General features: G+C 35.2%; 1 protein-coding gene across 6 annotated transcripts in view; it reads right to left on the bottom strand.

Moving 5' to 3' along the window:
- The window catches only part of SYT14 (synaptotagmin 14), an 88,493-nt gene that overhangs the window by 40,108 nt on the left and 20,960 nt on the right, over positions 1-27,425 (bottom strand). For 2 of the 6 annotated variants that reach the window (XM_036379868.1, XM_036379867.1), the window contains exons 3-4: positions 22,218-22,382; positions 15,578-15,796 (exon numbers count right to left, since the gene is read on the bottom strand). In XM_036379868.1, the coding sequence (XP_036235761.1) occupies positions 15,578-15,796; positions 22,218-22,382 (384 nt within the window). Of the gene's footprint in view, positions 1-15,577; positions 15,797-20,066; positions 21,019-22,217; positions 22,383-27,425 lie in introns of those variants that run through there. The other 4 variants (XM_036379865.1, XM_036379866.2, XM_054514243.1 and 1 more) reach the window with 3 other exon arrangements.

The raw sequence follows: 27,425 nt of genomic DNA on the forward strand, positions 1-27,425 counted from the left end.
CTCATAATTTGATGTCAGTGAAGTTTTTAGATCTTAGCCTTACAGTTGAAAACATATTCAGCAGAATGATGTTTAACATGGTTCACAATCAGAACGTTGCTGCATCCTGCATTAAATTCATATGACCTACCAGTGTAGCGCTTCCATTGTTAGAAAACAAGCAAACAAACAAAACCACCAACCAGCCAAAAAAACCCCACAAAAAATCCCCAAAACCCACCACTACTGACACTAAAAAAACCTCAAACCCAATTCCAAAGAAACAAATAATACAAGGAGCAAAAGAGATCCAGAATACTTTGCTAACTGGTGGCATTCTACTATAGTATCATTGAAAATTTTATTTCAACAAAAGTAAAACGTCAAGACATATACTTTACGTTAAAAGCATCTTAAAAATAGTTTACACAGACATATATGTAAACACACAAATATACATACATACACACACACCCCCCCATGGCCATGTACCAGTAACCATCTAAGGTTGATGTAATATTAAATATAATTAAGATTACAGTGACGAAGCAATGTGCATTACAAAATGCTGATGTTAGACAGCAAATATTGACCTTTGAAATTTAACAAGTGAAAAGAGCCTTAATTTGCTTGTTATTCCAACTTTGACAACAAGTATGATAGCTTAGATAGGAAAAAGAAAAAAAAAAACCCAAACCACAACCCCACAGCATTTGCCATCACTTTGCATTAACATTTTGACCAGTCAACAATTCAGCAGTGATGAAATTTGCAGTTTGATTCAAAGTAAGACAAGGCTATTTAAATAACTCAAAATAAGAAATGGTTATTGAAACATTAGAATTTTGATAAGCGATCACAGCTGCACTAGAATTAGTTTCTATAGCAACAGAGGAAATAATGTGGAGAATTGCACTGCAATACAAGATGGATTCCTTACAAACACTGATGTTCAAATAGGAAACTTCAAAATTATTCACAGTGTTAAAATATTTTTATTAAAATGGTTTTTCAATTATCCTATATCTTGTACTTCATATATTGCACTATTTTTGTTCTCTGGTATTCCATTCTAGTCTATCCATTCAAGTTTTCACACTTTTTCCCAATGTTTACCTTCCTATTTTAAAATTAATTAAAGTGCCTTATTCTGAAAAATACTGAATCTTTAACCTCAAATTAATCTTCATTTTCAATTACTTGTTTGTTATCCCTACATAGAAGCACACATTACATTTATTTTTCAAGCAGAGCTCTTGTGAGACAGCAGAGAATGCCTTGCACATACTATTCATAAGAAGATGCATCACAGCCATGAGAATTAACATCACTATGGAACTTCAGAAACTTACAGTCATGTGAGACTTGCAGGAGCTTTTATCAGTGTGCACTCTCATGTCCTAAGCATGATTAAGAAACCAGTGCAAATCTATCAGTATTCATGGACTGAATACCCATAAGATGGTAAGATAAAGCCTTTCATCTGAGCACATCTTTTAGATTTCAAGAGTTGCTCATTTCTAACACCAAGAATTATTGTTTCATTGCATCATCCCCGATTCCAGCTATTTTTGGCAACTAATTAAAAGCATATGCCTGAACCTTTTATGTATTTTGCCCTTATAATGAGACCTATTACTCTGGCTTATTCCATCCTTTTGAGTTCCAAAGTATCTTTCGAGTTACCATGGATACAAGTGATATGCTTTCTCCCACAACTGCTTTGTGTGCCTTATCGAACACCAGAAAACCAGCACAGTAGGAATCTAAGCCATCTATACAGGATGAACATCTAACCCTTTCAAGTGTTTGTCTTCCTCTTCCCACCCCCCCCACCAAAAAAAAAACAACAACCCAAATATGCCATATAGTACTACCATTTGTAATGAGATAAACAAACAGGTTTTTTTCTGTCTGAAATCCAGGACTTTTGCTCAAGGAAAACAAAAGAAAAAAAAAAGATACAGACATAAATTAATTTAATCTGACCAACACTGAAACAGTGTTGAAATGAAAATGGGAATCATTCTGAGTTTGCTGCTTATTTTGAGCTGACAGAGTTTAAGTGTTTTCACATCAATATATCCACAGAAGATGGAAAACACGGCAAATCTCGATGAGCATTTCTGAAAGGAGTAGCAGAAACATTGCATGCAACTCTGATATTATGCATAAACTAGAGTAAATAGAACTCCCCTAAACTCCCTCTTTATACCAATTTCTTATGGACATTTTCAAATGCAGATTGCTTTCCAACAAGCTGGGAATAATTTGTACTTATTCAGTGGAGAAGAGGGCAGTTAAACAGATTTTTCCCATTATGCTTTTTGTATTCTGACCTCTTCTCAAAAACAAAGGACTCTCACTGAGACAGCAAAATTTACACAGTATTCAAAAACCAAGTGCTGATAGCATAATCTGAATTTATGTGTGAAAAGTAAAGGGGAATAACCAGAAGGAAAAACAAATTATTGTAATACAAACTTGACAGAGACTCAGAACTGTCTCCCAGCTTTCAATGCGTTAAATCAATGGAAAGACATCAACTGCATAAACGAGTGTCATGGTGGCAACTAAGAGCTAGAAAGACAGTGAAGATTGAGTAGACAAATGCTGCTCTTGCCTCTTTTCCTCAGTTATCTAAACTTCTCTAAGTATTACAACAAAACACTCAATAAAAAACATACTTGGCTTCTTCACATCCACAGGCTCAACCCTGCTTTAAAATACAGAGAATTTGAAGTATAATATCCGAGCCAGAGACACTGATGCATAAACTCCAGACTCTTACCCTTGCTAGTATTATGAAATAACTGTATCATTCTGCAAGTTTTCCACAAGTCTTCTATTAATTTGTTTACTTTATGAAGTAAACATAAAATATTTTCATTTTTCTAACAGTGTCAATGTAGGCTAGACTTATATTTCCCTGGATTTCTTTTAACCTTTAAATTCAACTTCTAACTGTCTCAAACTTCCTTTTGGGGACAAAAAAATCCACATAATGTTTTTACGGTAAACTTTCAACTAGAATTAAATCTCATTTCTTTTTTTGTCCCCTGAAAATTTCTTTTAAAAGAAAAAAAGCTAGAAAAGCTAGAGAACAAAGAAAAGGATCTCAAAATTTACTGCTACATTGTGGCATTCATGCTAAGTTGTCTGTGCTACCAAAATCTTACAGTTCTGCAGTTTTATGTCAGTACCACTTACAAAAAAAAACCAAAACACAACAACAACAAAAAAGAGCATCTGGAACAGTGGAGAATGGCTCAGTACTCAGGCTATTACATTCACTGTAACACATGCTATTTTTTCTCCTCTGTATAGTACTCTCCTGGACTATCTCCACTGGGCACAAAAACACACAAGAGATTCCCCCAGTCCCCTCTGAGAAGAGTTAAAGAGCAAAGTAGTCTTTTTTTGAGAAATAACTACTATTGTTACTATCCCTCTAAAGTTCTTCCTTTTCAAAATGTTGAAGTTTTCTGGAAATTGCCGCAGTAGCTCCCAAGACTTTTGTGGCCAACAGATTGCCTTTAACACTTATGGCAACTACTGTTGCTATTTCAAAAGATTTTTTTTCTTAAGTGCCTTCTCTTAACAGGAAAGAAATGGCAGCAGGACAAGCAGATGATTGGGAGCAGTGCTTCTTATTGCCAATGAAGGGAATTTCACTCTGAAAACAGTCAAGAGAGCAGCTAGTATCAAATAGCAGGGTGATGAGCTTCTCTGAAGGAGGGCATTAGAGGCCCATCTCTTAACAGATTAACTATTCCTCAGTTAAGAGGGAAAATGACCACCAACATAAAGCACCTCTTCAAACTTTACCAGTGCTACCCAAGAATTATCTGCTGGCCACATTTTTATGTGGATATACAATTCATGAACCAAGAGTTGAGAAGAAAAAATGTATCAGAGAAGTATAATCAACTTCATAATCAAGAACAGCTTTTAAGTCCTACATATACTTGCAAATTTTCATGGCATTATTGCTATATTAAGATGTAAGTAAATGAAAATTGTAAAGTCCAAGGAAAAGACATCATTATTTTCTCTCATTCTTATAATCTAAAAATAGTTCCATTCTGGCATTATGTATAACATTTAACAAAGCCAAATACAAAGGATTCCAAGCAAAATAGTTTTGAGAAGGTAGGTAAAATTAATGCAAAATTAGACCAGTTTTCTGGTTTGTATCGATCAGATGTTGAAAATAAGTGCAGTAGTATTTTTTAAATTTTTCATTTAACTCATCAAATTGCCACAAATGCTGCAGATGCAACAGAAACACTTGGAAATATAATAAATCTTTATAGAATGTAACATAGATGACATTGTACTTTTCACTCCAGAGTAGTGGTTTTTTTCTATTAAAATTCACAGGAAGAACTTGGGCAAAATTCTAAAAAGATGCTATTTTTAAATGTTACTAGCACAGTGCTGAGGATTTAAAAGCAAAGTTCAGAAGTCATTATTTCTGCTACCAAACTACTGACTGAGCAGAACACAGGGATAACCAAACAACTTTTATTAGATTAACCATGAAGAGAAAGCCACAGAAATTTTGAGCAAAATCAAACACCATTACAAATCATATCTTCAGATATGATATCTTCAGATGTGAAGAAATTAGCCTGATCCCTAGAGCAAATCTTGACCAATTTGAACCAGAACAGACACAACCCCTCTTTTTTGGCCAAAAGCCACAGGGTTGGTCCAGGCCTTTTGGTTGTGAGTGTGTTTTCTGGTATAGCTATCAATGCTGTGCAGCAGCCAACAGCAGTCGTGTCACCTGTTCAAATCACACATATCAGCTGTATTTGTTCAGGCTGAGCAGTTTCAAAGGAAAGAAATTCACACCTGAAGTCAGCCTCTTGAAGACATGATCCTTTTGTAGTTTCATTCTCCAAGATTTGGATTTTTCAGATACACATGCTCTTATCAGCTCTATTTTTAACCTGCTGCTCATATAGGATACTTAAAATTCTGAACATGTTTACATTATCCATCCAGCAGGCTAATGGAACTGCATACCAGACAGTCATGCATAATTCAAATCAATATCCTCAGGCTTGCAACTCTAAGTCAAAGCTGCCTTTAAATAAGCTGGGTGTGACTTTAACAGGAATAAAATGTATCTAATTTTTAACCTTTATCTGACAAATTGATATATTTGCATTGGAATGTGATAAAACTTCTTTAAAAATTAAAATAATTAGGAAATCATGATAATTGAAAATCTTTTACAAAATACTTTGAAGGACAAAATTAAGAATGGTTCAACAAGACTGAAACCAAAGGTCAAAATGGAGAGCTGGGTCAATTTTTTCAAGCAAATTGTACAAATATATACACAAAAACATATGCTGCTGAACTACAAAGTGGTGAGAGGGTGAATGCAGCAAGAGTTTCTATTTACAAATTTAAAGACCAAGCTTTGATTGAATTGGGCCTAGATGACCATGCAGAAAATCTTATACCCAGTTAACCATGTCTGCTAGCTTCTCTCAAAGGACCAGAATCAGATTTTCCATAATAAAATAACTTTCCCTTTAAGGTTTCCTGTATGATTTCATGAGACCATGATTCCTTCATAGCAGATAATCTTCAGCTGCACCAAAATGACCAGAAGCATGTCAATGACATTAGCTAAGGATCCATTTCCAGCTTGTAAATACAGTGGAGGAAAGGTAATTGCAAAAAACCAATCCCACCCCCAAAAAACCCAAAAGTTCGTCTCAAACCAAAAGGACAGAAACCAAAAAATTACTTCAAGTTGTATAACATAACATGCTTACCCTTTCCCCGAGGAAAATATTCTAACAAATCCTAAAATTTAGGATAGCTTCATAAGACAAGTGTTTCAAATAGCAAATAAGAACTCATTTTGCAAGAAAACAAATTACGGATCTTTGCCTCCACAGAAGCTACAGACACAATTTTATATTGTTTACTTAGATACAATACAGTCTCCAATAATATTCTCAAAGTAGCTATGAAAATAGTTATCCTAACAATAAAATTCATGTTATCAGATTAAAATGGTAACATTGTTCATCTTGTGTAAGGGAAAAATATTCATTAAACCATTTCAAGAGAATACTTACAAGATAGTTATAGCATGTCTATGAAACTTATACATATGCATAAGGAAAATAATCTACATTAGGTAACCAAACAGAAAAAGAGTTCACTTACAAAAAAACCCTAATGTATTTTTACAAAAGAGAAGGTTGAAATGTAATGTGCTCAGAATATAAACAAACAGTCCTAATGGTAACCTCTCCTTAACCTACAGGGAAAATGCACAACTGGGAGGTAAACTCTAATTTCAGACTAGAGTTAAAAATCCTCTGGTTTTAACCTTTAAAGGTAAGAAAAAATGCTCCATTTGTCCACAGCTGCTATGGAGGAAGAACTGGTAAGCCATTCTTTGGTAATATTCTTATGTAAAGTTCAAGATCAGGCTGGACGGGGCCTGGATCAGGACAACCTGATCTAGAGGATGGAATCCCTGCCCATGGCAGCGGTTTGGAACTAGACGATCTTTAAGGTCCCTTCCAACCCAAAATATTCTATTATTCCATTTTGTGAAAGCTGTTCTAGTTTTTAGTTCTCATATTTGCCTAAATTGCTCCATTGTGCTAATCAAGCAGCATGACTATTCTCAGGAGGTAAGTAGAGTACTGGGTAAAATTTCTTTTCCCAAGGTACCTAATAATGTCTACACAGAGATTTCCAGTCTACTGTTCAATCTTGTTTCTTAGTCACTCCTTCCATGATAGAGCCATGAACCCTCAGAATCAGCAAAAGCACTTGGTTCATCAAGGAAATGGTCTTTACAGCTGATACAGTACTATTTGTTGTGATAACAAAACAGTTCTACATTTTATGAATGTAGAGCATCTATTTTAAATACAAACTATTTCACTCACTATTTCAGTCTGTGAACTTTTCCAAGTCAATGATCTTATAAATTCCAGATTCAAATAGGTAAGAGAGGTATTAAAAGAGTAAGTTTACAATAAAATGGAAACTTTCCTGTTATCATTAATGTATGATTTACATCACTTCAGAGATGTCACATTGCTAAGGGTGACTTTCTTCAAAGCCTTCACATCAATGCAAGGGTATTTCTTCAAAGAATTCAAGATGCTGGCAGGAGGAACCTAATCTGAGAGACTGCTTTGCTTACTTGTACACATCCTGAGAAAAAGCCCATTCCCATTGGAAGACAGTTTTTCCTCCTCTTTGGAGCTGGTCTAGCTTGAAAAGGATTTTTTTTCTGTGGAAAATCTTGTCATCATCCCTAACTCTGAGTTTTGTTACTAGGGTTTCTTCTCTCAGCAGTAGGTGATATGCATACTTTAAACAGCATCTTTTTCTCCCCAGCATCTCTACTGCTCTTCACAGGGTAAACCCATAATTTCAGAATTACCCAAATTCATGCTATCAAGCACTTTCATGTGCTTCCTTTGGTTGAAAAGACCGTGCACAACTTTGATACTACCTATCTGGCTTTTAAACTCACAAGTCCTCTAAGTAAATCCATTCTCTTCCAAACAGTGTTTCAACTCAGACATGGATCTCCTTTGCATTTCAATCCCCTTTTATGTCTTGCCTCCTCCATAAGATTCCTCAAGAAAATTCCATGAGTAATACTGAATTGCACATGTATTTTCTACCCCCATCTGTGAATTCAGCCTATGCCAGGACTCAAGAATTTGTAAGCATTATGCATGTCTGCTATTCATACACATAAAGAAGCTAACCTCAACATGATCATAGCCCAGTTGCTTACAAGAAAAGTTCCTTTCTATCAGGAACTTCTCACAAGACAAGGGGTTGTACTTGGGAAGGAAAAAATATTTTAATTCTGTAACACTGAATAAAAGACAGAGCAAGAGTTAATCTTTAAATCACCTTAGTCTCTGCAATGCTCAGTTGAGTATATTTTGTGGAAACACGCATCGTAATTTCAAGCACTTAAGAGAACTGTCTTCCACTATTACAGAAGAACAATAGAGGCCTGTCATAATGCACTAGGAAGCTACTTTGGAACTCAGAAAAATCCCACTAAACTCCAAGCAAAAACCTGGCTAAATAAAAAACACAAGAAAACCCAAACCCTCAGCATCACAGTCACTAAGTAGAAAGCATTGCAAATCAGGTTAGACACTATTCTGCATGTCCTTGAATTACAAAAGTATCTTTTTTACAAAACTACCCTTAAATATTCCCTTGATATAGCAATGGATTCAACAGCCACACTCCCCAGAAGCTTCAAAGACACAAGATACCATCATTCTCTGATTTTTATGGGCTGGGAGCCAATGAAAATTTGTTTCAATTAACCAGAGGAGGCAGACACACATGATCAGGAATCAGAACTTTGTATCATTTGCATCACTGCACTCTCCTGTACACTACAGGAAGATTTTTAATTACTCCTAGAATAAAAAATGTCAGGGCTAGATGCCCATATAATAGAAAAACAAGAATAGGGAAGCTGGACCAATTAAAGACATGTAACTAAAAAAATCCCCCAAAATCTCCAAAAAGTACATCAATAATAAGAATTGATGGTACACAAGTACAATCAGATAAGATAAATGAGTATGAATACAGGAGTACTCACAGCTGCAACATGACTCAGCCTTCAAAATACACTCTGAAGCATTTAGAAATACTGCTCTGAAGGTGTCTTAAGACTTGTCTTAAATCTCTTCACTAAAGACCCTTTCAAAGTACCTTGAATATACTATTTGAAGCCCTAAGCCTATCCAAAGTTGTAGGACAAAATGAGTATTTACTTTCAGTAGGTGTTACACCAGAGAAATCTCACAGGTAATCTGATAAAGACACCTAAGAAAAAAGTGGGTGGCCACCTTTTTCCTAAATACTCTTTTCACTGAATTTATTTATTTCTTTAATGCCCCTTAGAGGAAAAAGAAGAGAAATAACTATTTATGATTGAGTATTCAACTGAGCTTTCAGTCCTACAGTGTGAACACCAGTACACAATTCTGTTCCATGGCAGACCTATTTTTTGCCTGTAATTCTTAGTATCTAAAGTTTACAGAGAGACCAATTTTGAGAGAACTTCATGGCCTTATTTTGCTGAACACAATACAGCCATACAGAGGCCCTCACTCTATAATTTCAAAACAGTCGGTTTTCATTCACACTTGGCTTGGAAAGAGATCTACTTACATGCAAAGAATAATGATAGAAATAGAAACTACAGTTACCATGGAATTCACTGAGTGATCCATTATTCCTCTCTCAGCCTGTCCAGAGACTTTCACCTCAGCTTGGTAAATCTGAACAAGTAGGATCCTCCTTCACAGAATGTATTTAGTAATGAAAACTCTCCAGGTTGCTTAAACAGACTGGGGAGATTCACCTCTATACCACTTCTGAGATGCTTGTGAAAGAGCTTTTAGTGTTTACATTGGAAAGATACTATGAGGAAATCTCTATATATACTTTAAGTAATTCAGTGAGGAGACTTTTCCTGAGACATGAAAACTAACAAGAGAGAAAAAAAAGGCAAAAAGCCGCATAAAGGATTAGATCCAAGAGATTCCAGAAGAACAGTCGCCTTCACGTGCAAAGATTGACACTGAGGAACAAGGCAAACATATGTCCACAGACACATCAACATAAAGTGCCGAAAGCCTAGAGAAGAATAGAAGGGGAGAAGATAAACTACAAAAATAACCATATTCTACCTTCACAATATGGAAAAGATGGATAAAATCCAGTAGCATATGCCTGCTAGAGCAGCAGATTCTCATTTAAGAGAACTTATGTTTTCTCACTGCCGTCTTTTAGTGCTTCCATATGTTTCAAAAAAACCTTGTGAAATGTAAGGCACTTGGGCCAATCTCAGAAATAACATGTCTTCAGCCAGGGGGCTTTACCAATTGAGAAGTTAGAAAAGGATTTTAAAACAGGCTGGAGATGGAACCTGTGGTTGTACTGAACTGGTAAAGAATAGCTAAATAAAGTATATCTAAGTTTGCTAAATAAGCAAGTGAGCTTACTCCTTTTTCCTTCACAATGTGACTTATTTTGCCTCAAAATGAGATCAATTCTCCTTGGTAGGTCCTAATCAGCAATTTTGCACAGCTTTTAAAAGGTAATGCTTTAAGCACATCACAAATTAACTATGAAAAAAAGCCAAACTGTTTTCTTCTCCTCTTCTACCTTTCTCATCTCAGGGGATTCAGAGAATCTTGATTTCAGAAAAAAGAACTGTCAAGAGTTTTTGACATCTGCCTGCAAAACTGTGATTTCAGTATATTTCAAAATAAAATCAATAGGCTATATTGAAATGCAACTTCAATATCCTAACATTTCTAATTTTCAAAACTTCAATTTTTAGGAATTTAGATGACACTTGCCTTAGAAAAAATATATTGCCTATGAAGCTTATGGAGATACTAAACACACAACAACTTGTCAGTAAAATGCTTGACTATTCAAAGTTGAGGAAGCAGCCGCTACTGGAGACAAAGAGGCCAATTCAATATAATACTGTATGTCTTTTTGAAATTCAAATTGTTAAGAAGGTATGGTCCATTTAAGTTCCCAATATAGATACTAAAAAATATTTCTATAATGAAATACAAAGTTTGCAAATTTTAAATATAAAATTTTTACACTTCCTTATCCCTTAGATTCCTGTTTCAATTCATAAACTCTTTGTTAGCAGAAATATCTTATGGCGCTGTTTTTCCTTGCCTTTTTTCCCCCTTTATTTTTATTCTTTATTTTCTGAAACAAATGTATAAATATTACAGTCTATATTAATCCCCTCGTCCAAAATATTACAAACAGTTGGAACACATAAAGAAAATACTACATATGCAACACTGAAATGGTAGGAAATAATATAAGAAGCAGAATACACATTATAAAAACCTAAAAGGAAGTTTTGTCAGGAAAAGCAGAAAAATAGGTCACTTCAGCAAGTATCCACACCTTACTGGATAATATTAGAAAATACAAAAACAACATTATTGGCAAAATTAAGATTTCAAATTTCAAGCTGACCCTGGAATTTTGGACCTAAGCAGAGAGATTGAGCCACACATTCTGTAGTTACACAGGTTTTTCTTTTCTTAGATTAAAAACTTTTGGTCTTTTGTGCAAGAGTTGAAAACTTCAGGTGTAAACCTCTGTACCATTTTACTTTTAATGTTGACATTTCTCATCAACTTGATTTTCTATTGAATTAGGTTTTCCTTTAGTGATACTCTGGAACTAAGCCTGTCCATGAGGAGCTCACTGCAAAAGTTTTATATTTACAATGGCCTACAGTCTGTAGAAATACTTGCATCCAAGCACAGTAGTAATTTATTTTTCATTTTGTGCATCTATATATAAACATGTAAAAATCTAAATGCATCAAATGTGCAATACAAATATATTAATTAGGTCAGACACTGGCCAAAAGCAGGTATTTGCGAATGAAAATTCAAACGCCTGAATTGCAGAGAATCATCAAAAGTGCTACTAGAACATTCCATCATGAAAATACACCAACAAAGCCTGCAGAGCATATAGCTTTCTTCATTTCAGTATTAAAAACATTATACAAAACGCCATGCGCGTTAGATACAAATATGCTGAAAAGAAAGATTAATATGGCCATCTAGAGGAGAAAAGAATGCTATGAAAACATACAACACAATTTTTCAGGCTTCAGACTATGATGCTTTTAGAGGCATGCAGCCAGAAAAAGGATGTAATAAACAAATTAAAGAATTGATAACAAGCAAACCTTAAAACAATACGTTCAGACATTTTGGTGGTCTGAATGATGCAAACATATTAATATTAAACACGTTTTTAGCAAGACAAGCAAAACATACAGGGTGTATTAATAAAGACAAGATTATGTTCTTGTCTCTTTGTTAAATTTTGTGAAAGCAGAGTTAAGTATACACACATCTAAACAAATGAATTTTAAAAGGCAGAAGTTCAGAGTGAACAGTTATCAGTAAAACTGTTTATTGGCTCCTTTAAAAACACACAGCTCACTACTGCGAAATAGAACATGTCAGAGAGATTAGCTGCTGAAGAGAAAATTCAGCAGAAAAATACAAAATTTTCTGAAAACTAAGGATCATTTCCATTACTCATACTACTCTATCTTTGATGGAATTCATAGAGTCATGGAATCATGGAATGGTCTGTGTTGGAAGGGACCTTACAGACTACCTCATTCCAACCTCTCTGCCCTGGACAGGGACACCTTCCACTAGACCCGGTTGCTCAGAAATCCATCCAAGCTGGCCTGGATCACTGCTAGATGTGCAGCATCCACAGCTTCTCTGGGTAATCTGTTCCAGTGTCTTGCTACCCTCACAGAAAATAATTTTTTTCCTAATATCTAATCTAAATCTACTATCTTTCAGCAGATCTTCCAGATCTCCTTAAAACCACTCCCGCTTGTCCTTATTCTTAATGATCAGGGGCTGCTTTACTGGCAACGAGCAGGAGGAAAACAGAGGTGAGACAAAAATTAATTCTGTCCTCTCATCACTTCTCTTTAACACTATCAAGTGTTATGTGCTCAACATATGGACTGATCAGTGCCTTACAATGGAAGCACAGCCAAAATGTTAAAGACTTAGAAGTAGAAATGATAAAGCACATATGAGAAAAAAGAAGCACACAAAGTCAAATGCACTGACAATTTTTTCTCATATTAAACAAAGTGCATAGGAACACACTGCTTGTTCCACAAAAGAGTCAATAAATGGTTCAATCATCTGTCTTTACAATTCTTATAAAAATAATTCAATACCCCTAAAAGCCAAGTATTTAATAAAAATACTCAGTATTCCTGTGGCATTAGGTCTTCTACAGATTTTTTTCCAAGTTTAAGGAACAGTAAAGCTTTGCATTTTTAAAAATCACACTGAAACATCTGGAATGCTGATGCTTCCCCCTTGGAATCAGATTTTTAATATCTTCTGTTAAGTGAGCTGCTTCTCTGAACACAAATGAACAGCTTGGTAGTAATAATCTGTCCTTTATTTCTGATTGCAGGCCTTCATGAAGTTGTCACCTTTTTTTATCAAAGTTCTATGTTGGGCAGCTTTCCCCCTGTAATGATCATCACATAAGGCATACGCTGTCTCTTCCTCTATTCTAAAACATTTTTATCATTGTGCAAATATTCTTTGAAGTAATTTAGGAAGAACATAAAAAGTACTAACACTAATTATTCCAGCATGCCACCTTCAGGTCACTGAGAAGTGAAAAATGTTAGGTTGTTAATCTGCTACCACATCCAAAACCTTTTTTTCATAGTATTGAACATAATTTTGTTGAGAATAATGGATTAATAAAATGAGACAAACTCCTCAGTCTAATTTGCAAGCATTTTGTCGAACATACGGTGTAGAATGATTGCAGGCTGTCAAAAAAATAACACTGTTTATTCTCCATTCCTTGTAAAATGTGGGAAGAGAATGCTCTCATAAGTAGCAGCAAAAGCAAAATACTGACATTATTAAAGTTTTGTACAAGTAGAAGTATGTGGTTAAAAAAATCTAAGTTTTTAAGTTAGAATGTTGGGATAGCTTTTGTTTTAGAAGTTTTTTTTGCTTCCAAACCCTGAATGCTTTGTCATTACAATAAATTTTAAAATGGCATTTCTATTCAGCTTGCTTCCAGAATGGAGAGAGCATTGAAAAAGAATAGCACCTGATGACAGATATATTTAGCAACAGAAGAATAACAAAAAAAGAGGAGGGGGTAACAACTGTAACTTTCTGGATGCAGTATTTGGACTTGCCAAAAAGGTTCTTTTGTCTTAGGTTGTAATCCTGATACCGATTTCCAGACTGGAAATTATCACTCCCCAGGATAAAAATCAGTAAATATAAATTCTGATGACTTAAAAGGATGATAAAGAACACAATCATTAAAAAAAAAACTGGATACAGGCTAGCACAATGTCTTTGAAGCTTAAATCCTATAGGGCCAAAGTGAAAGGCTCAGATGAACTCAGGACTTTTCACTGAGAAGATGAACTAGATTGGATTAAAAAATCAGAGCAATTACAAAATTGAAAGAGGGATGTTGTATAACTACGGCTATTTTAACAACTAGCCTCAGTAGTCTGCAGAGAGAGAAATACCTTATTCTAGATATCTGAAATGAGTCTGCCTGTGTAATTCTCTTATAATTCATATTTGGTATTATTTGCTAATCATTTTTCCATCTCCTGTTAATATACATCATCATTCTTTCCCAACAGCGACAGAAGCCATAAAAAAGCCTTTCATATTCCCTCCACCAACACTGTTGAGAGATCTCAGTAGATATCAAAACCAAACATACTTTTAATTTCCCTATTCCTTCTCCATCACAGTGTTCAATAATCAGTTTTTACCACCTGACCTCACCTCTGCATCTCCTTCACTGTTTGTTGGAACTCAGACTACCTGCCTTCCTGTAATTTAACAGCAAAGGAAAGAAATTAATTTCCTCATGATCAAAAGAGAATCCTTTTACTCTGCAACTTACTTGAAATATGGTTTTCATGTCCTTCAAGTTTTAGCTTAGAATCATAAATGACCGTATACTAATTGCAAATTTCAACAGCAAACAGACTTTTATATAATTTAATTATATCAAATTGTAAATTTGATAATATCAAATTGTAGAAATCGTAAATTTTTTCAAGCCCTTCTGGACTGTATAGAACATTTAAGGTGAAATATCTTGTAATTACATATACCCACTTTTTATTAGAAAACATCAACACCAAAAAACTTTTGCATTTTAACATACTAAAGAAAGACCAAAAATACCTTACTATAATATAGTACCTGTATCAGAATGTGACTTTTCCCTAGCTCCAGGAAAAACTCACTTTTCATGCTTGAAACTGGCTATGGACACAGTTCTCACACAACTACTTTCAAATACAAAAAGCATATTGACAAAATATTGACAGCAGAATTCTCAGCCTCTACATCAAGCTGTCACCCCAACTGAAAATCAAGAAATATAGAGCATGTAAGAAAACATCCACTGTTTAAATCCAACTTTTACCACCATGGAAAAATACATTAACCTAATCTTTATAGTAATTTCTTTGTGTCATTTCAGGAGAAGAAAAGATATAGAACATTCCAGCAATGCACACTGCAATGACCATATGCACTGTAGCCAATAACCAATTCCATTTACTTTGTTGTTAGAACAGCTTATCAATACAGAAATAACATGTCTTCTTTGTATTTATAATACCACAAATTCAACAAGAGTTGCCATGTTTCCTTCCTAAATAAAAACAGCTTAAATTGCCCCAAAAATGAAATGAATAATGATAAAATTAAATGAAACTTAATATAACAAGATATTGTATCATTTGCAGTATCTCTGGAAGAATGTATACAAGTGTGTGCTTTTCTTATTTTTTTTGAGCATGCACTAATAGAAAAGGTGTCTGGATATTTCTTGCAGACATTGACTATTTGCTAGCCAGGCTGCTCTCATCTTGGACTTACTTATCCAGAACACAATTCTGAAATTTGGAATAAAAGGAAGGCTTTTAAATAGCTCTTACCTTCATCTATTGAGGCTTCACTACTGTATCCATCATATTCTGCAGACAGGGGACTATATTTTTGTCTGGTTTCCCATATATAGTTTTTTTGCTGTCTGCCATCCACCACTGGCAGCCTGGAACTCTGGGTTCTAGACAAGGCCTCATGATATTTACCCAGTGCTTCATCTTCACTCTCAGATGATGAACCATGCTGGTCTTTACTCATATAAGAATTGTCTGTTTGAATAAAATAGAGCAAATCGACTACAGCTCAAAATAGAATACAAGAAAATAACCATAAGAGGTTATCATTGAAGATATTTAAGCCATTTCAATTAAAATTTCTGTAATATTTTAAAAATACCTTGTTGTAATTACAAGCATTGTGATTTTGTAATTGCTGAGAGCTGTTCTCATTTTCTAGAAGACCTGAAAGATCATTAAGCCCCAAAAAACCACACTAGCACTTATTCAACAAAAACCAGATCAATTCATGTAAGGTGGCACATGGACATTCTTGAAACCCTTCATAAGGTAGGAAAATGCTTAAAATAATTTATGTCAAGGAAATCCAACACTGCTGCAATATTACATTTGGATACCTTACAAATCAAGCAAGCAGCTCCTGATCCTAGCTGATTCCCAGCTGATTTTTGCTGTAAGCATGTAGCATAGCATAGAAATGAAACTGATTTACAAAAAGAAGCCTACAACAAAATAATCTTTAGGATAGTTATGCCAGTAGTGCTTAAACTCACAATAACAAATGGGAAAATGCTAGTGAAAGATGTTTGCACGAACAATTTTATTTAACTTACAATAAACAGCTCCTTGTTCAATAACTGAAATTAATGCAGATTTTTACTGCAGACATCTGGCAACAGCAAAAATTACATGGGGAAAAAAAATCTCTCTATTTAATTCTTTTATAGCAGTTCTGCAGTGCCTACTCCTGTGGCCAACGTTTTCCAACTACATCTCAAGCATGACTTCCTCCCACAAATCAAAGATTTGCTGTATTTTTATTTCTGTAAAGGGAAGATTTCCTCCTCCCTTCTTCCAAAGTTCAATTGGATTCTACCCACATTTACCATGCCTTGCAGAGGTTCTGTAGATCTCAGACTCTAACAGGCATTAAGAGTTCATGTGAGCTCAGAAGTCAGCATTACCTCCACTGTGAGAGCAAACCTATGGTATATGATTTGCCAGTGCATTTCCACTAGCAGCAGAGCTTTGAGGTGCCCATAATGCTGTTTCTCAGCTCCTGAATCTGAGGGAATGTTGTCTAACATGCTACCCAGCCACACTCAACTGCTTCTCCCCTCCCTGCTTTTATGCCCTCAGCTCCAGATCTGTGTTTCCACTCCCATTAGTGTCTGTCTTCATGCCCAGTCAATCTCACTCATCTGGCTGAGTATTCCTGCTGAAAGACAGATTCAGCTTATTCAAAAGCTAGCCAGTTAAAATTAAATTAACTCGATGTATGCCAGCCATCTAGATCTCTTTTACAGTCAAGTGTTTGCCTCTTAGTACTATAGAGGTCTGTCTTTCCTACTTTTACGAATCACTTCCCATAGAGGTCTTTTTTCTCCCTGGTACTCATACAGAAAAACCTCAGCTGCAAGTTTAGGTAAGAAATCTTTTGGAAAGCTACATTTATACGAGTAGAATCCTATGCCAAGTTCCTGTCTCCCAGCCACACACTCCAAGTTCTTGCTCCAAGCACCCACATTTGGTGTCTTACGGTGATTTCCTCTATTCTCTTTGGCTGTTCAATCCCAATGTCTTTACTTGCACCTAGCCAACTACTCATTTAACCTTGGTCTTTGACTTTAGTCTCTCCACCTTCATATGAAGTTATCAGTTCTCTCCATAGCTCTCACCCTTCCTAGTTTAAATCCCAATCTACCATGTGCATCAGGTCCTATTTGTTCAGGAAGTTTGTGTCCTCACATAGAATATGTTTATTCTCAATTCTTCTGTTCAAACTCCCAGAGTCCATCAGTAACCATAAGCATCAAAGGCAGGGTAAGACCTGGTCTGCTCTTCAATCCCTACAATGAAGCATATGAGTGCAAATGGGATGGTCAGTGAATTTAACAAGCAAAGTATAAGAAGTGTTTACCATGTCTTTTCAAAAAGCAAACTTTCCAAAAATTTACAACTTTGTCAGACTTAGGTGTTTTTCATAGAAGAACATGGGCATCTCTGACATGGGAGAAGTGCTCTCCCACATCTCAAGCACATATTCCAATACACAAAGGTGCCACAGCATCTTTGTAAACCTGAGGTGAAATCTACTTTTTTTTTTTTGCAGAAATACCCAGCATGTTTTTTTCCCATAACCTAGTTTTTGGAAACAGTTAAGATTTTAAACTATAACTTAGGAAAAAACAAAAAACAATAGGATCTCGGACAGAAAGAATGCCTAATTTCCTCAAAATTCTTTCAAATTTGGCACATAATTTAGGAAATTCATAATAAGATCTTGCAATGGAAATTGTCAGAAAACCTTATCTGGATGTGGGGCTACCAGCTCTACACACAATGTGTACAACTTATTTTATTAATTATAGGAAAAATGGTGCCTTAAAGGACCTCTAAGGAGAAACTAGATCTTTCAACTCTAGACTATTAATTCAAGTCTAGCAGATATGGTTCTTCCCATTTATGGATGGCTATAAAGCAAGTTCAATTTCAGTGATCATTTACTGAAAATATCACACCAAGTAGGATATATTCTGGCTAACATGTTCACTGCAAGAGGCTGCCCAGAAAAAGGAATCTCTAAGTGTTTTGCTGTAACACAAAGTAAAATTTTGTATTTCATATAGCCCTCCAGGGGTTGAAACCTGCCACATTGAAACTTCTACAGATTCCCACAGCTATAATTAAAGCAGAGCATACCAGGCCTAAAATACAGTGCCAGACATCAGTATTAGGTGCCTCCTTTAACGCTACAATAAATGTATTCACAAATATGAAATCAGGTTCATTAATCAGCCTGCATAAAGAATGGAACAGTATAAAACACGGCAGCAACATGTTTGAAAGAAGAGTTGAAGTTATGTCTCTAATAATACACTGATTTTTCTAAGCATCCAGAAGTTCTCAGTGATAGCAGGTTTTTATTTTTTCTCCAGTTCCTATCATAAAAGAATGAGAATGTATACCATTATTAGAAGTCATGAAGCAAGACGTCTTCAGAGGACTTAAAAACCTCCTCAAAGTTTAAACATAAGCTATTCATGCAAATTTTTTTTTTTAATTACAAAGCAGATAAGTTTCAGTTTCTTGGGAAAAAAGTAGCTTCCTGTACATTAAGAAAAAAAAAACCAAAAAAATGAGTTTAATGCCTTTGCTTGCCACTTCTCGTTTGATTTTTATACCTTATTTGGAAACTTGGCTAAGACAATTTATGTTCTTAGCAAAACCTTTCCTTTATTTGGCTGACAAGGTCATGAGCAATCATTAATCTATTGAAAGCTACTAATTTGCTTATTATGGACCCCAAATGCCATTTTTGAGAGAATATACTTTACGAATCTATTATTATGTAACGAAATAGATAAGATCAGAGTTCATCATACAAACATGGAAAACACTCCTAATTAAAACTTAAAAAAACCAAACAAACAAAACCAAACCAAAACTCAACAAAGCGGATAACTGAAATTTTCTGATAAGGAAAACAGACACAACTGAAGGAAAAAAATGGGTTTCTATTAGGAAATCATTCATTTCTTTAGAATCAGCACCTGGAAACATGGAAAAGTGTGTTGCTTTCTAAAATTTTACTATGCAACTTGCAAAAGTATGTAAAATTGCAAGGTTTTACTTCTTCCTTACAAACTGCTATTGCAATTCCCTTATCACACTAAGATTGGATGTTGAAGACGGCACAAAAAGTATCTATAACAACAGCACACAGGTTTTCTTTTAAGACTACAACTTTAAGACAAGGCTCATTCACTTCTTTCTATACTTAAAATCACTTAATTGCCATTTCTTATTGAGTTTCTCATTTCTCATTGTGTCTTGAAATCATTCTCTCACATATCCCAGAAATATTCTGAAGATCTACTGTAATGTAAATGCAAAAGAAGTTATTCCTTTTACTGTCATAGCACATTTTATGCAATGCTTTTAAAAGAAACAAAATAAAAATAACTTTCACAGAACAAGTATTAACTTCCAGTATTAATTAATTCATAGTTTTCAGCAGAAACCACACAAGGCAGAGAAGGCAAGAAAAACTGTATAAAGAAAGAGTAAAGTTAGAACATAGAAAAGGCATTTATTAATGAGTTCCTTTAAGTAATACTGTGGAAAGTAAATAACTTCCAAGAAATATCAACATAATTAGAAAATGAAGCACTGAAACAAACCTGGCCCTTTCACTGACAGGAAACACTATTATTAAATGTGTAAATTAGCTGAAAAAAGCAGGAAATATCATAAGTTTCAGGAAAGGCTGAAGAATGCAGTTTGCTGACAGACTCCTCACCTTTTCCTGCTGTCTTCTTATTACATAGCTCTCTTTCTAATTTCTTTGAGTTTTTCCTTTTGCCCTCATTTGCAATTGTAGTTGACACATTGCCTTCATCCTTTGAGATGGGTTTTCTTTTTCTGTCAAAGAAGGCTTCAGATTTCTTTTCTTTGATTTCATTAAGGCAACTGGGATGGTCATTGTGCATCTTCTTCAAGCTGGAATCTGTTAATTTCTCCTTCTGTACTTCAACAAGCTTTGTTTCTACATGGGGAACATTCATACTGTGCACTTTATCAGAATCTTTAAAATCAGCTCCAGGTGACTGTGCTTTGATTTTTTTAGGCTCACGATTCTTAGAATTATCTGATACTGCATATAAACAATTATCTTGCTCCTCTATAGGTTGCTGCACTGTAAGTTTTTTACTTTTCAGGTTACTATCCTTCAAGAACTTATCATTTACAAAACACTCATTTCCCCCTACTACTTCCCTTTTAAAAGGTCCTCCTACAGTCTTCGAATCCTGAGGTTCTTCTGTATCACTGAGAGGATTATTATGATCTGTGCCTCTTAACTGGCACTGGTTTTTGTTCAAGACATGGTCAGATAGTCCAACTTGACTTGTACCACTTTTTACAAAATCTAACGAATTAGAATTATGAGTCTCTTTATGTTCTGCAGCACCTCTCTTTGTTTTCATATTAATTTCCTGAGAATGAGTTAATAATGAGGTTGTGTGCTCCTCTCTGCCTTCCATAGGTTTCTCACTCTGCGTTTTGGAGCTCTCATCCTCTGCCCGCAGGCCATTGATCATGCTGGTTACTTGCTCTGTCACTGAGTCAGCTACAGAGTAGCCAACCTCACCAACAACACTGGCCAGGTCATCCACGGCACTGCTGAGTGTGTCCACCAGGGAAGACACCGAGGGAAGGCTCAGATTTTGCTGAAGGTTTCTAAAAAACGCCATTTGTCCAGCCTATCCAGCAACAGATCTTAATACTGACAGGTCCTCTCTTTCACAAACTGACCACCTCTGTTTCTTCAACTTCAGAGCTATTTGCCTTCTCTATTTCAAAAATCAATATATTTACCAGGGGAAGTTGCAGCTTTTCTCTTTTCATTCAATAATCATTGCAAACAATAAGAAAACAGTTAAATAAATATCTTGAAGCTACAATCAACCAGCAAAACCATAGTCTTTCATCAACTGCAGCATCAACTAGCCATAATAAAATTCATTATTTTCAAAAACAAGACAACTGTGTGAGGTGGAATTTTTTTTATTCTAACCTGTGAAGAAGAAGTTGTGAGACATTTAAATTTTCATCAGTGTCACACTAAAACAGGCTTTTAACATAACACAACACACATTGTAGGGACTTCTTCACCCCAAAATATCTATTGTCTTTTACATAAGGTAAGATACTTTGGAATATCAAGACTTGTTTTGTAGCAAAAAAGAAAGTTAATCTGACAGACAATTTCTGGGGACAACATTTTTTTTTGCCTCCTAAAAAATTGAAAATTAAAATTTAGCTCCATCTTTTAGAGAGGTAGAGGGGAAGAAGGCCTCTTTGATTTCACATTCTGTTTTCTGGTGCCTGGCTCTTTCTCTCTAGTCAACTAACAAAGCCTGTTCAATTTTCACAGTAGAAAAGTAGAAAGAGGTTGTTTTACCAACCCTCAGTATCTTTTTCAAGGTCTAATTTCTTTCATTACACATGATCCCTAAAGACCTTGTTGTATTAAAAAATATTCAATAATGTGTTAGTCAGATATATCACTAAAATTATTCTTTAAAATTATTTTCCGGGTGAATAAATGCAAGACCTTCTCCAAAAGTACGGCGAAGGATTTTAACAGGCTGAGTGAAAATCCAATAATCCCATTCACAAATTTACCTGAAAAGATTTAATTATACAAAATTATGAGATGTTTAAAATAAGTTCAAGAGTATTCTCAGAGTGCAAGAGAAGTATCTCTCCATAAGTAAATGCAAACTCTTTGGTTAGATAGCTGTTGAATTTCTGTGGTTTGTGGATACAAATGTTTGCTCCTTTCAAGTACTGCAGTCACAGGAAAAGCCAACATGGTTGTGTTGCTATATCCTTGTAAAAACGTGTATTCTTATAATTAAGTTTAGTACACTGTATGTCAGATACTTACAAAGTTTATCTTGTGAATTCTTTCTTGTAGTGTATCCTGAATCGAGATCTGGGAAACCACTAACATTTTCAATACACATCTTCTTATTAATATATAGGAAAAGTAGCAGCATGAGAATAATGAACACCCCAACTGCAGACAGGAATCCAATTGCTTCCGGAGATACTAAAAGAAACAGGAAGAAATAAATTTTTTAAAACTTTGTAAAGGTTTGCAAAGTTGTAATATTACCAGAATTGATCATTAATAAATACCTCAAAAGATGCAAATATATATGCCAGATATAATTAAAACCCCACCATTTAAATCTGAGTTAATGCTTAATCATCTTTTCAAAGAACAGAAAGCATGTGGTCCTAATCTGAGAGGGACTGACAGTGTGAGCAAGAGGTTCTGATGGAGGACTGGACAGTCTCTGCAGAAGAACGGGGAGATTATCAGAAGCTGCCAAAACCAATGATTTCTAAAGGAACACCTGAGACAGCACTGAAAAAGAGCTAAGAGCTCCCCATCTCCCGGAGGTTTGGCTGCCTCTGCTCAGGGACAGCTTTGAGACAGTGCTGTTGAGGAGGGACTGAGCCTTTGCCCTGTCCACCTTGTCATGTTCAGCACCTGGCTCCTCTTCCCTCAGGGACCAGCTGGCTCACCCAGCCCTCTGACAAGCAGGATGCTTTATGAGCAAAAAACAGAGTGAGAAAAACCATGTATGGTCACTTGCATATGAATCAAGAAAGAGCTAATAGAAAGTGAAATAGAGGTAAAGCACACTTAAATCCAGGTGGGGAAAAAAAAGGCCAGAGTAGACTGACATGCCTTAGAGAATGTGTAAAATAAAGAATATGTAATTGCTATTTAGCAGATAACTGCAAGGCAGTATTGGGGATCTTTGAAAGGTTTAGCATCTTTGACATCCACCACCATCTAACAACATCAATTACACCATTTAAGACTAAGATTGTCAAGGAGCAGGTTTTAGAAATGTGAAATCTGCAAATGAATGTGGCAAATTGAAGCAATGGTATTTAAATGGCAATTTGTTTATTTGAAAGGAGAGTGGGCAGGGAAAGGGATATAGAAGAGCAGCAAAACCAAGAATCTAGAAATGTGAGAAATAAGTACCAACTTATAAATGCAGTTCAAGACTAAGAGAGGGCAGATCTTTTGAAAGCAGTGCAGATGCCCACAGCCTATAATGAAGCTGAGCTGCTTCATTAATAAAGGTTGCCAGGATCTCTCAGGGAAGGCCCTTAGGAAACCCAGCGGAGTCTCCACAAGCTCTATATTCAAAAAACTTGAAGCAAGAAGTTAAAATAGTGACAGGATTGCAAATTTATTATGAAGTAGGGTGGGAGGTTAAAGTGAAGGGTTATAAAACTGCAACTCAATAGCATTTGGATGCAATTTATAGGCAAAAATGTAATAGAACTCTAACTGCACGCAATTAACAACCATGTAAAGCATTACAGAGCTGTGATTTCTAGTGATATGTAACAGATTAATTAATCTGTTAACTGGTTCATTACTAATGTACTGATAATTAAGAAACATTATGTCTCAAACCTGCATCCTAAACAGGAAAAGTAATACCTAAGAGTGGATTTTATGGCCACAACACACAGACAACACACATTTCAGAGCTGAACACAACTGTGTTAATCTGGATGAAAACTGGGATTTCACATATCACTTTTCTTCCTCCTGACTTTGCAAGACTACACTCAACTACATAAATCCCGTTTTTGGGGGTTGATTTTTTTTTCTATTTAATAAAGATTTATGAAGGTTTATCAGATTTACAAATTCTGTTTGCCAAGATCTCGGCACTTCACTCTAGGACTATGATGCTACATGGTAACATCTTTCACTATTTAAAAAGGAGTGGAATTAAAGAACAGCTGCCAACAACTCAGCATTCAGAGATGCAATACAAAAGGACAAGATGCAAGAGTCAGAGATAACTACAAGAAGAGTTCCAATTAGAGATGAGGCAGGAAAAATCCAGAATGAGAGGAGTTTATCACTGGAACAGATTGCCTAGATCAGTTATAGAATCCAACTTCAATGTTATCCCTACTTTGAGCAGGGGACTGAACTGTAAATTACTTTCCCAGGAGCCTTCCAAATGAAATCATTCTCTGATTCAACATATGCCCTTTGTAAATCTGGGCTCATGCATCTATGTAAAAGTACTGACTGAGAAACACATGCAATTCCACAACCTCAGTTCGTTTTGCAGGATGACAGGGAACATTTGTGTCTGTGGTGCTGTTCTTAAATTACTATACAGGTGTCTTTTAAATCTGACAAAGAAAGAAAGATCCAAAGAAATGTGCCTTCACCATGAAAAATGAATTGGACAGATTTGCACTTCTGTTTTGAGCTGGACATCCAGACCTATCTAAACCTGGAATTAATTTTTTTTTCACTTCTTACCTCTGACCAGAAGAGACCATGTAACATTTTGCCTAAACCACCCCTGAAAATTTTCCCATGAAAAGGAGCTTGCCAACAACTTCAAATGAGACATCCTACTGCATCAAGAGGGGTAACAAGGTGAGAAAAGTGGATTTCTATTCTGGAACAGAGAAGAAAGTCAGCTAATTTTTTCTCAATATTTTAATTATCATGAACTTTGGCACGTGTTCAGGCATTCATTTATTGTTTGTCAGGTGTCTATTTACCATTTTTCATGGAATCTTTCCACACAGGGGAATACTCTGAGTTTTGACAAAAGCCTCAGTTCATATATATTAATTTTTTTACCTCAAAGCTTGAGAGATGAAATCTCCCCAATTTCTGCTGGCAGTAGGCATGCTCCCACCCCTTCCAAGACTGCATATGGATAACTGAGAATATCTGAGGCTATTGAAACAAGCCAGTTTTCTCTGCATTATTGATCCTGACCCAAATGAAACCAGGGAATGGGCCTAGGATAGAAAACCTTCATTTTCAGTAAGTTCCAGCTATAACATCTATCAAACACAGAGGCAGTGGCAGAAAAGGCAGTAAGAGGGGACTGCAATTCACAGGGGCCAGCAGAAGTGAAAGAGCAGCAGAAGGTGGCACAGGTTAATGATGTTCAGGGAGGAAATCAGTGTGAGACATGAAGAAGGTGTGACACCAACTTGGGGTACATGGAAAATGTCAGAAAGTGGAGGGAAGGCAAAAAAGAAGACAGATCAGAAGGTAGATAAAGATCATGGGACCTTTGAATGAACTATGAGAATGATTGCTTTATTATTGGAGCAGGCTGTCCTGAGCAACTTCACCTGAATTCAGTGTCCACACTGCTTTGAGCAGGAGATTTAACTAAATTCCAGTCATGGAATGATTCTCAACAAAGGGCAGTGACAGTCTCCTTTAAATAGGATATATTAACTGTACAGCATCTTAAGGGAAAAACACTCTCACATATGTCACATTTCATCTTTTCAAGCTGTAGGTTTAAATTGCATTTTTAAAATTTTTACTTATGCTTATGTTGCTCAGCAATCATCTGCCTTGATCCATCAAAAAATGTGTTTAAGGAAGTTAACCACAGCCTAAAAGGAACTGAAAGCTGAATACTTTGGGGTTTTTTTTCTCCAGTACTTGCTGGATACTAAGTAGTTAAAAAAGGCACTGTCTGAAAGCCTTATAGTTCTCTATGGAAACACAGTATCTGATGACATTTTTCTGGATGAAAAAAGAAACATTGGCTGATACCTTACAAAAAGAATGAAACTTTAGCTGCAGCAAAACTAATTAATTATTTATGTAATTCAGTGTGAACATAGGACTTGAAAATTATATTTCTGTATCAATTTGCACTCATGTAAAGAGCCTTAGAATACTTGTTCACAGATTAGGTAAATTATCAAGCTGAAATCCTATAAAGTATTACCATTATAAAGCCAGGGGAAAAACCATACTTCAGTTTTCCACATGAAATGTGTACAGATTCGCATCTATGAATTCAGGTTTTGTACATCACCTTAATCCTTCAGTTAGTTTCTCACAGCTAAAGTATCAAGCAGGTATACTTTATAGACAGAAAAAAAATTAAAAGTTCTTTTTTACATAAAAAATACATCTATGCCACATTCACCACCAGAATTACTTTGATTCAAAACATGTTGTAATAAATTCTGAGTTGTCTGGGAATTAATTGTACCATGAAAAGCATTTAAAAACTCTCAGAGGTTTCCAGTGCTTTCTTCTTCTATCAGACAGCAGTAGGAAGGCAATGTTTTCTCAAAGTCATCCTTTAAATTCAAAGGTCCTACTTCTATAAACTTCATCATTATTTTTGGTTATTAAGAAATTCTGAATTTATGTTTGAAACTCATTATAATATAAGGCAGTTTTAGAAATACTAAAAGAACAAACATCTTTCTACAAAGCTACCAAGACTAATTGAATTCCTGGCTATGGAAGTGGCATAGAAAGTCATAATCATTACAGAAGTATTACCTTAACATCCCTTTAATTCCATTTTGTTGTTATCATCACTAGAATCAGAAGTACTAGAACACAGAAACTTAGCATCTCTTCATCTTAAATATCAAATTAGCACCTCTTTCTCAAATAATAACTTCTTTGTTATTATATTATATATATATGACATAATTTTTCATTTCAAAAAGTTGTTTCAAACTCTTCAGAAAATTACATCTTCAAATATCTACCACCAAAACAACAAAATGTCTCAGACATTTTAAAAAGATGAAATATTTTTTATATGAAATTTAAAAGCATTTCATATTTTAGTATGCATCTAGCCCCAAACTTTATTTAATATGAAGTCAATTATTTTTGGATCTTTCACACTCTACATCATACCAGTCACTTAGCTGGTAATGTACAAAGCCACACAGTTATCTTAGAGATGTTTCAATTATTCATTTACAAATGCAATACTATCTCTTCTGTATACAAATAAAGTAACTCGGGGGTATGACCTGAAAAATGTCAATTACCTTTAGGATCCTAGCATGAAAAACACTTGAAATGTTATATGTAAGCTTTTTTTTATTTATAACTTGGGTTTTGGGGTTTTTTTAAAACTTGATCTAAGATACTTTAGCCCTTTAAATTCTTTTAAATATACAGGACTGTTGTTTTGTATTTAGTCCTGAAGAAGAATGATTTACTGGTATTCATTTTTTACACCATTACATCTTGACATTCCATGAAAATAATCTGTGCTGTCCAGCTCAAAATATTTTC

This window comes from Molothrus ater, chromosome 3, assembly GCF_012460135.2.
Source record: "Molothrus ater isolate BHLD 08-10-18 breed brown headed cowbird chromosome 3, BPBGC_Mater_1.1, whole genome shotgun sequence".
Classification (NCBI taxonomy): Eukaryota; Metazoa; Chordata; class Aves; order Passeriformes; family Icteridae; genus Molothrus; species Molothrus ater.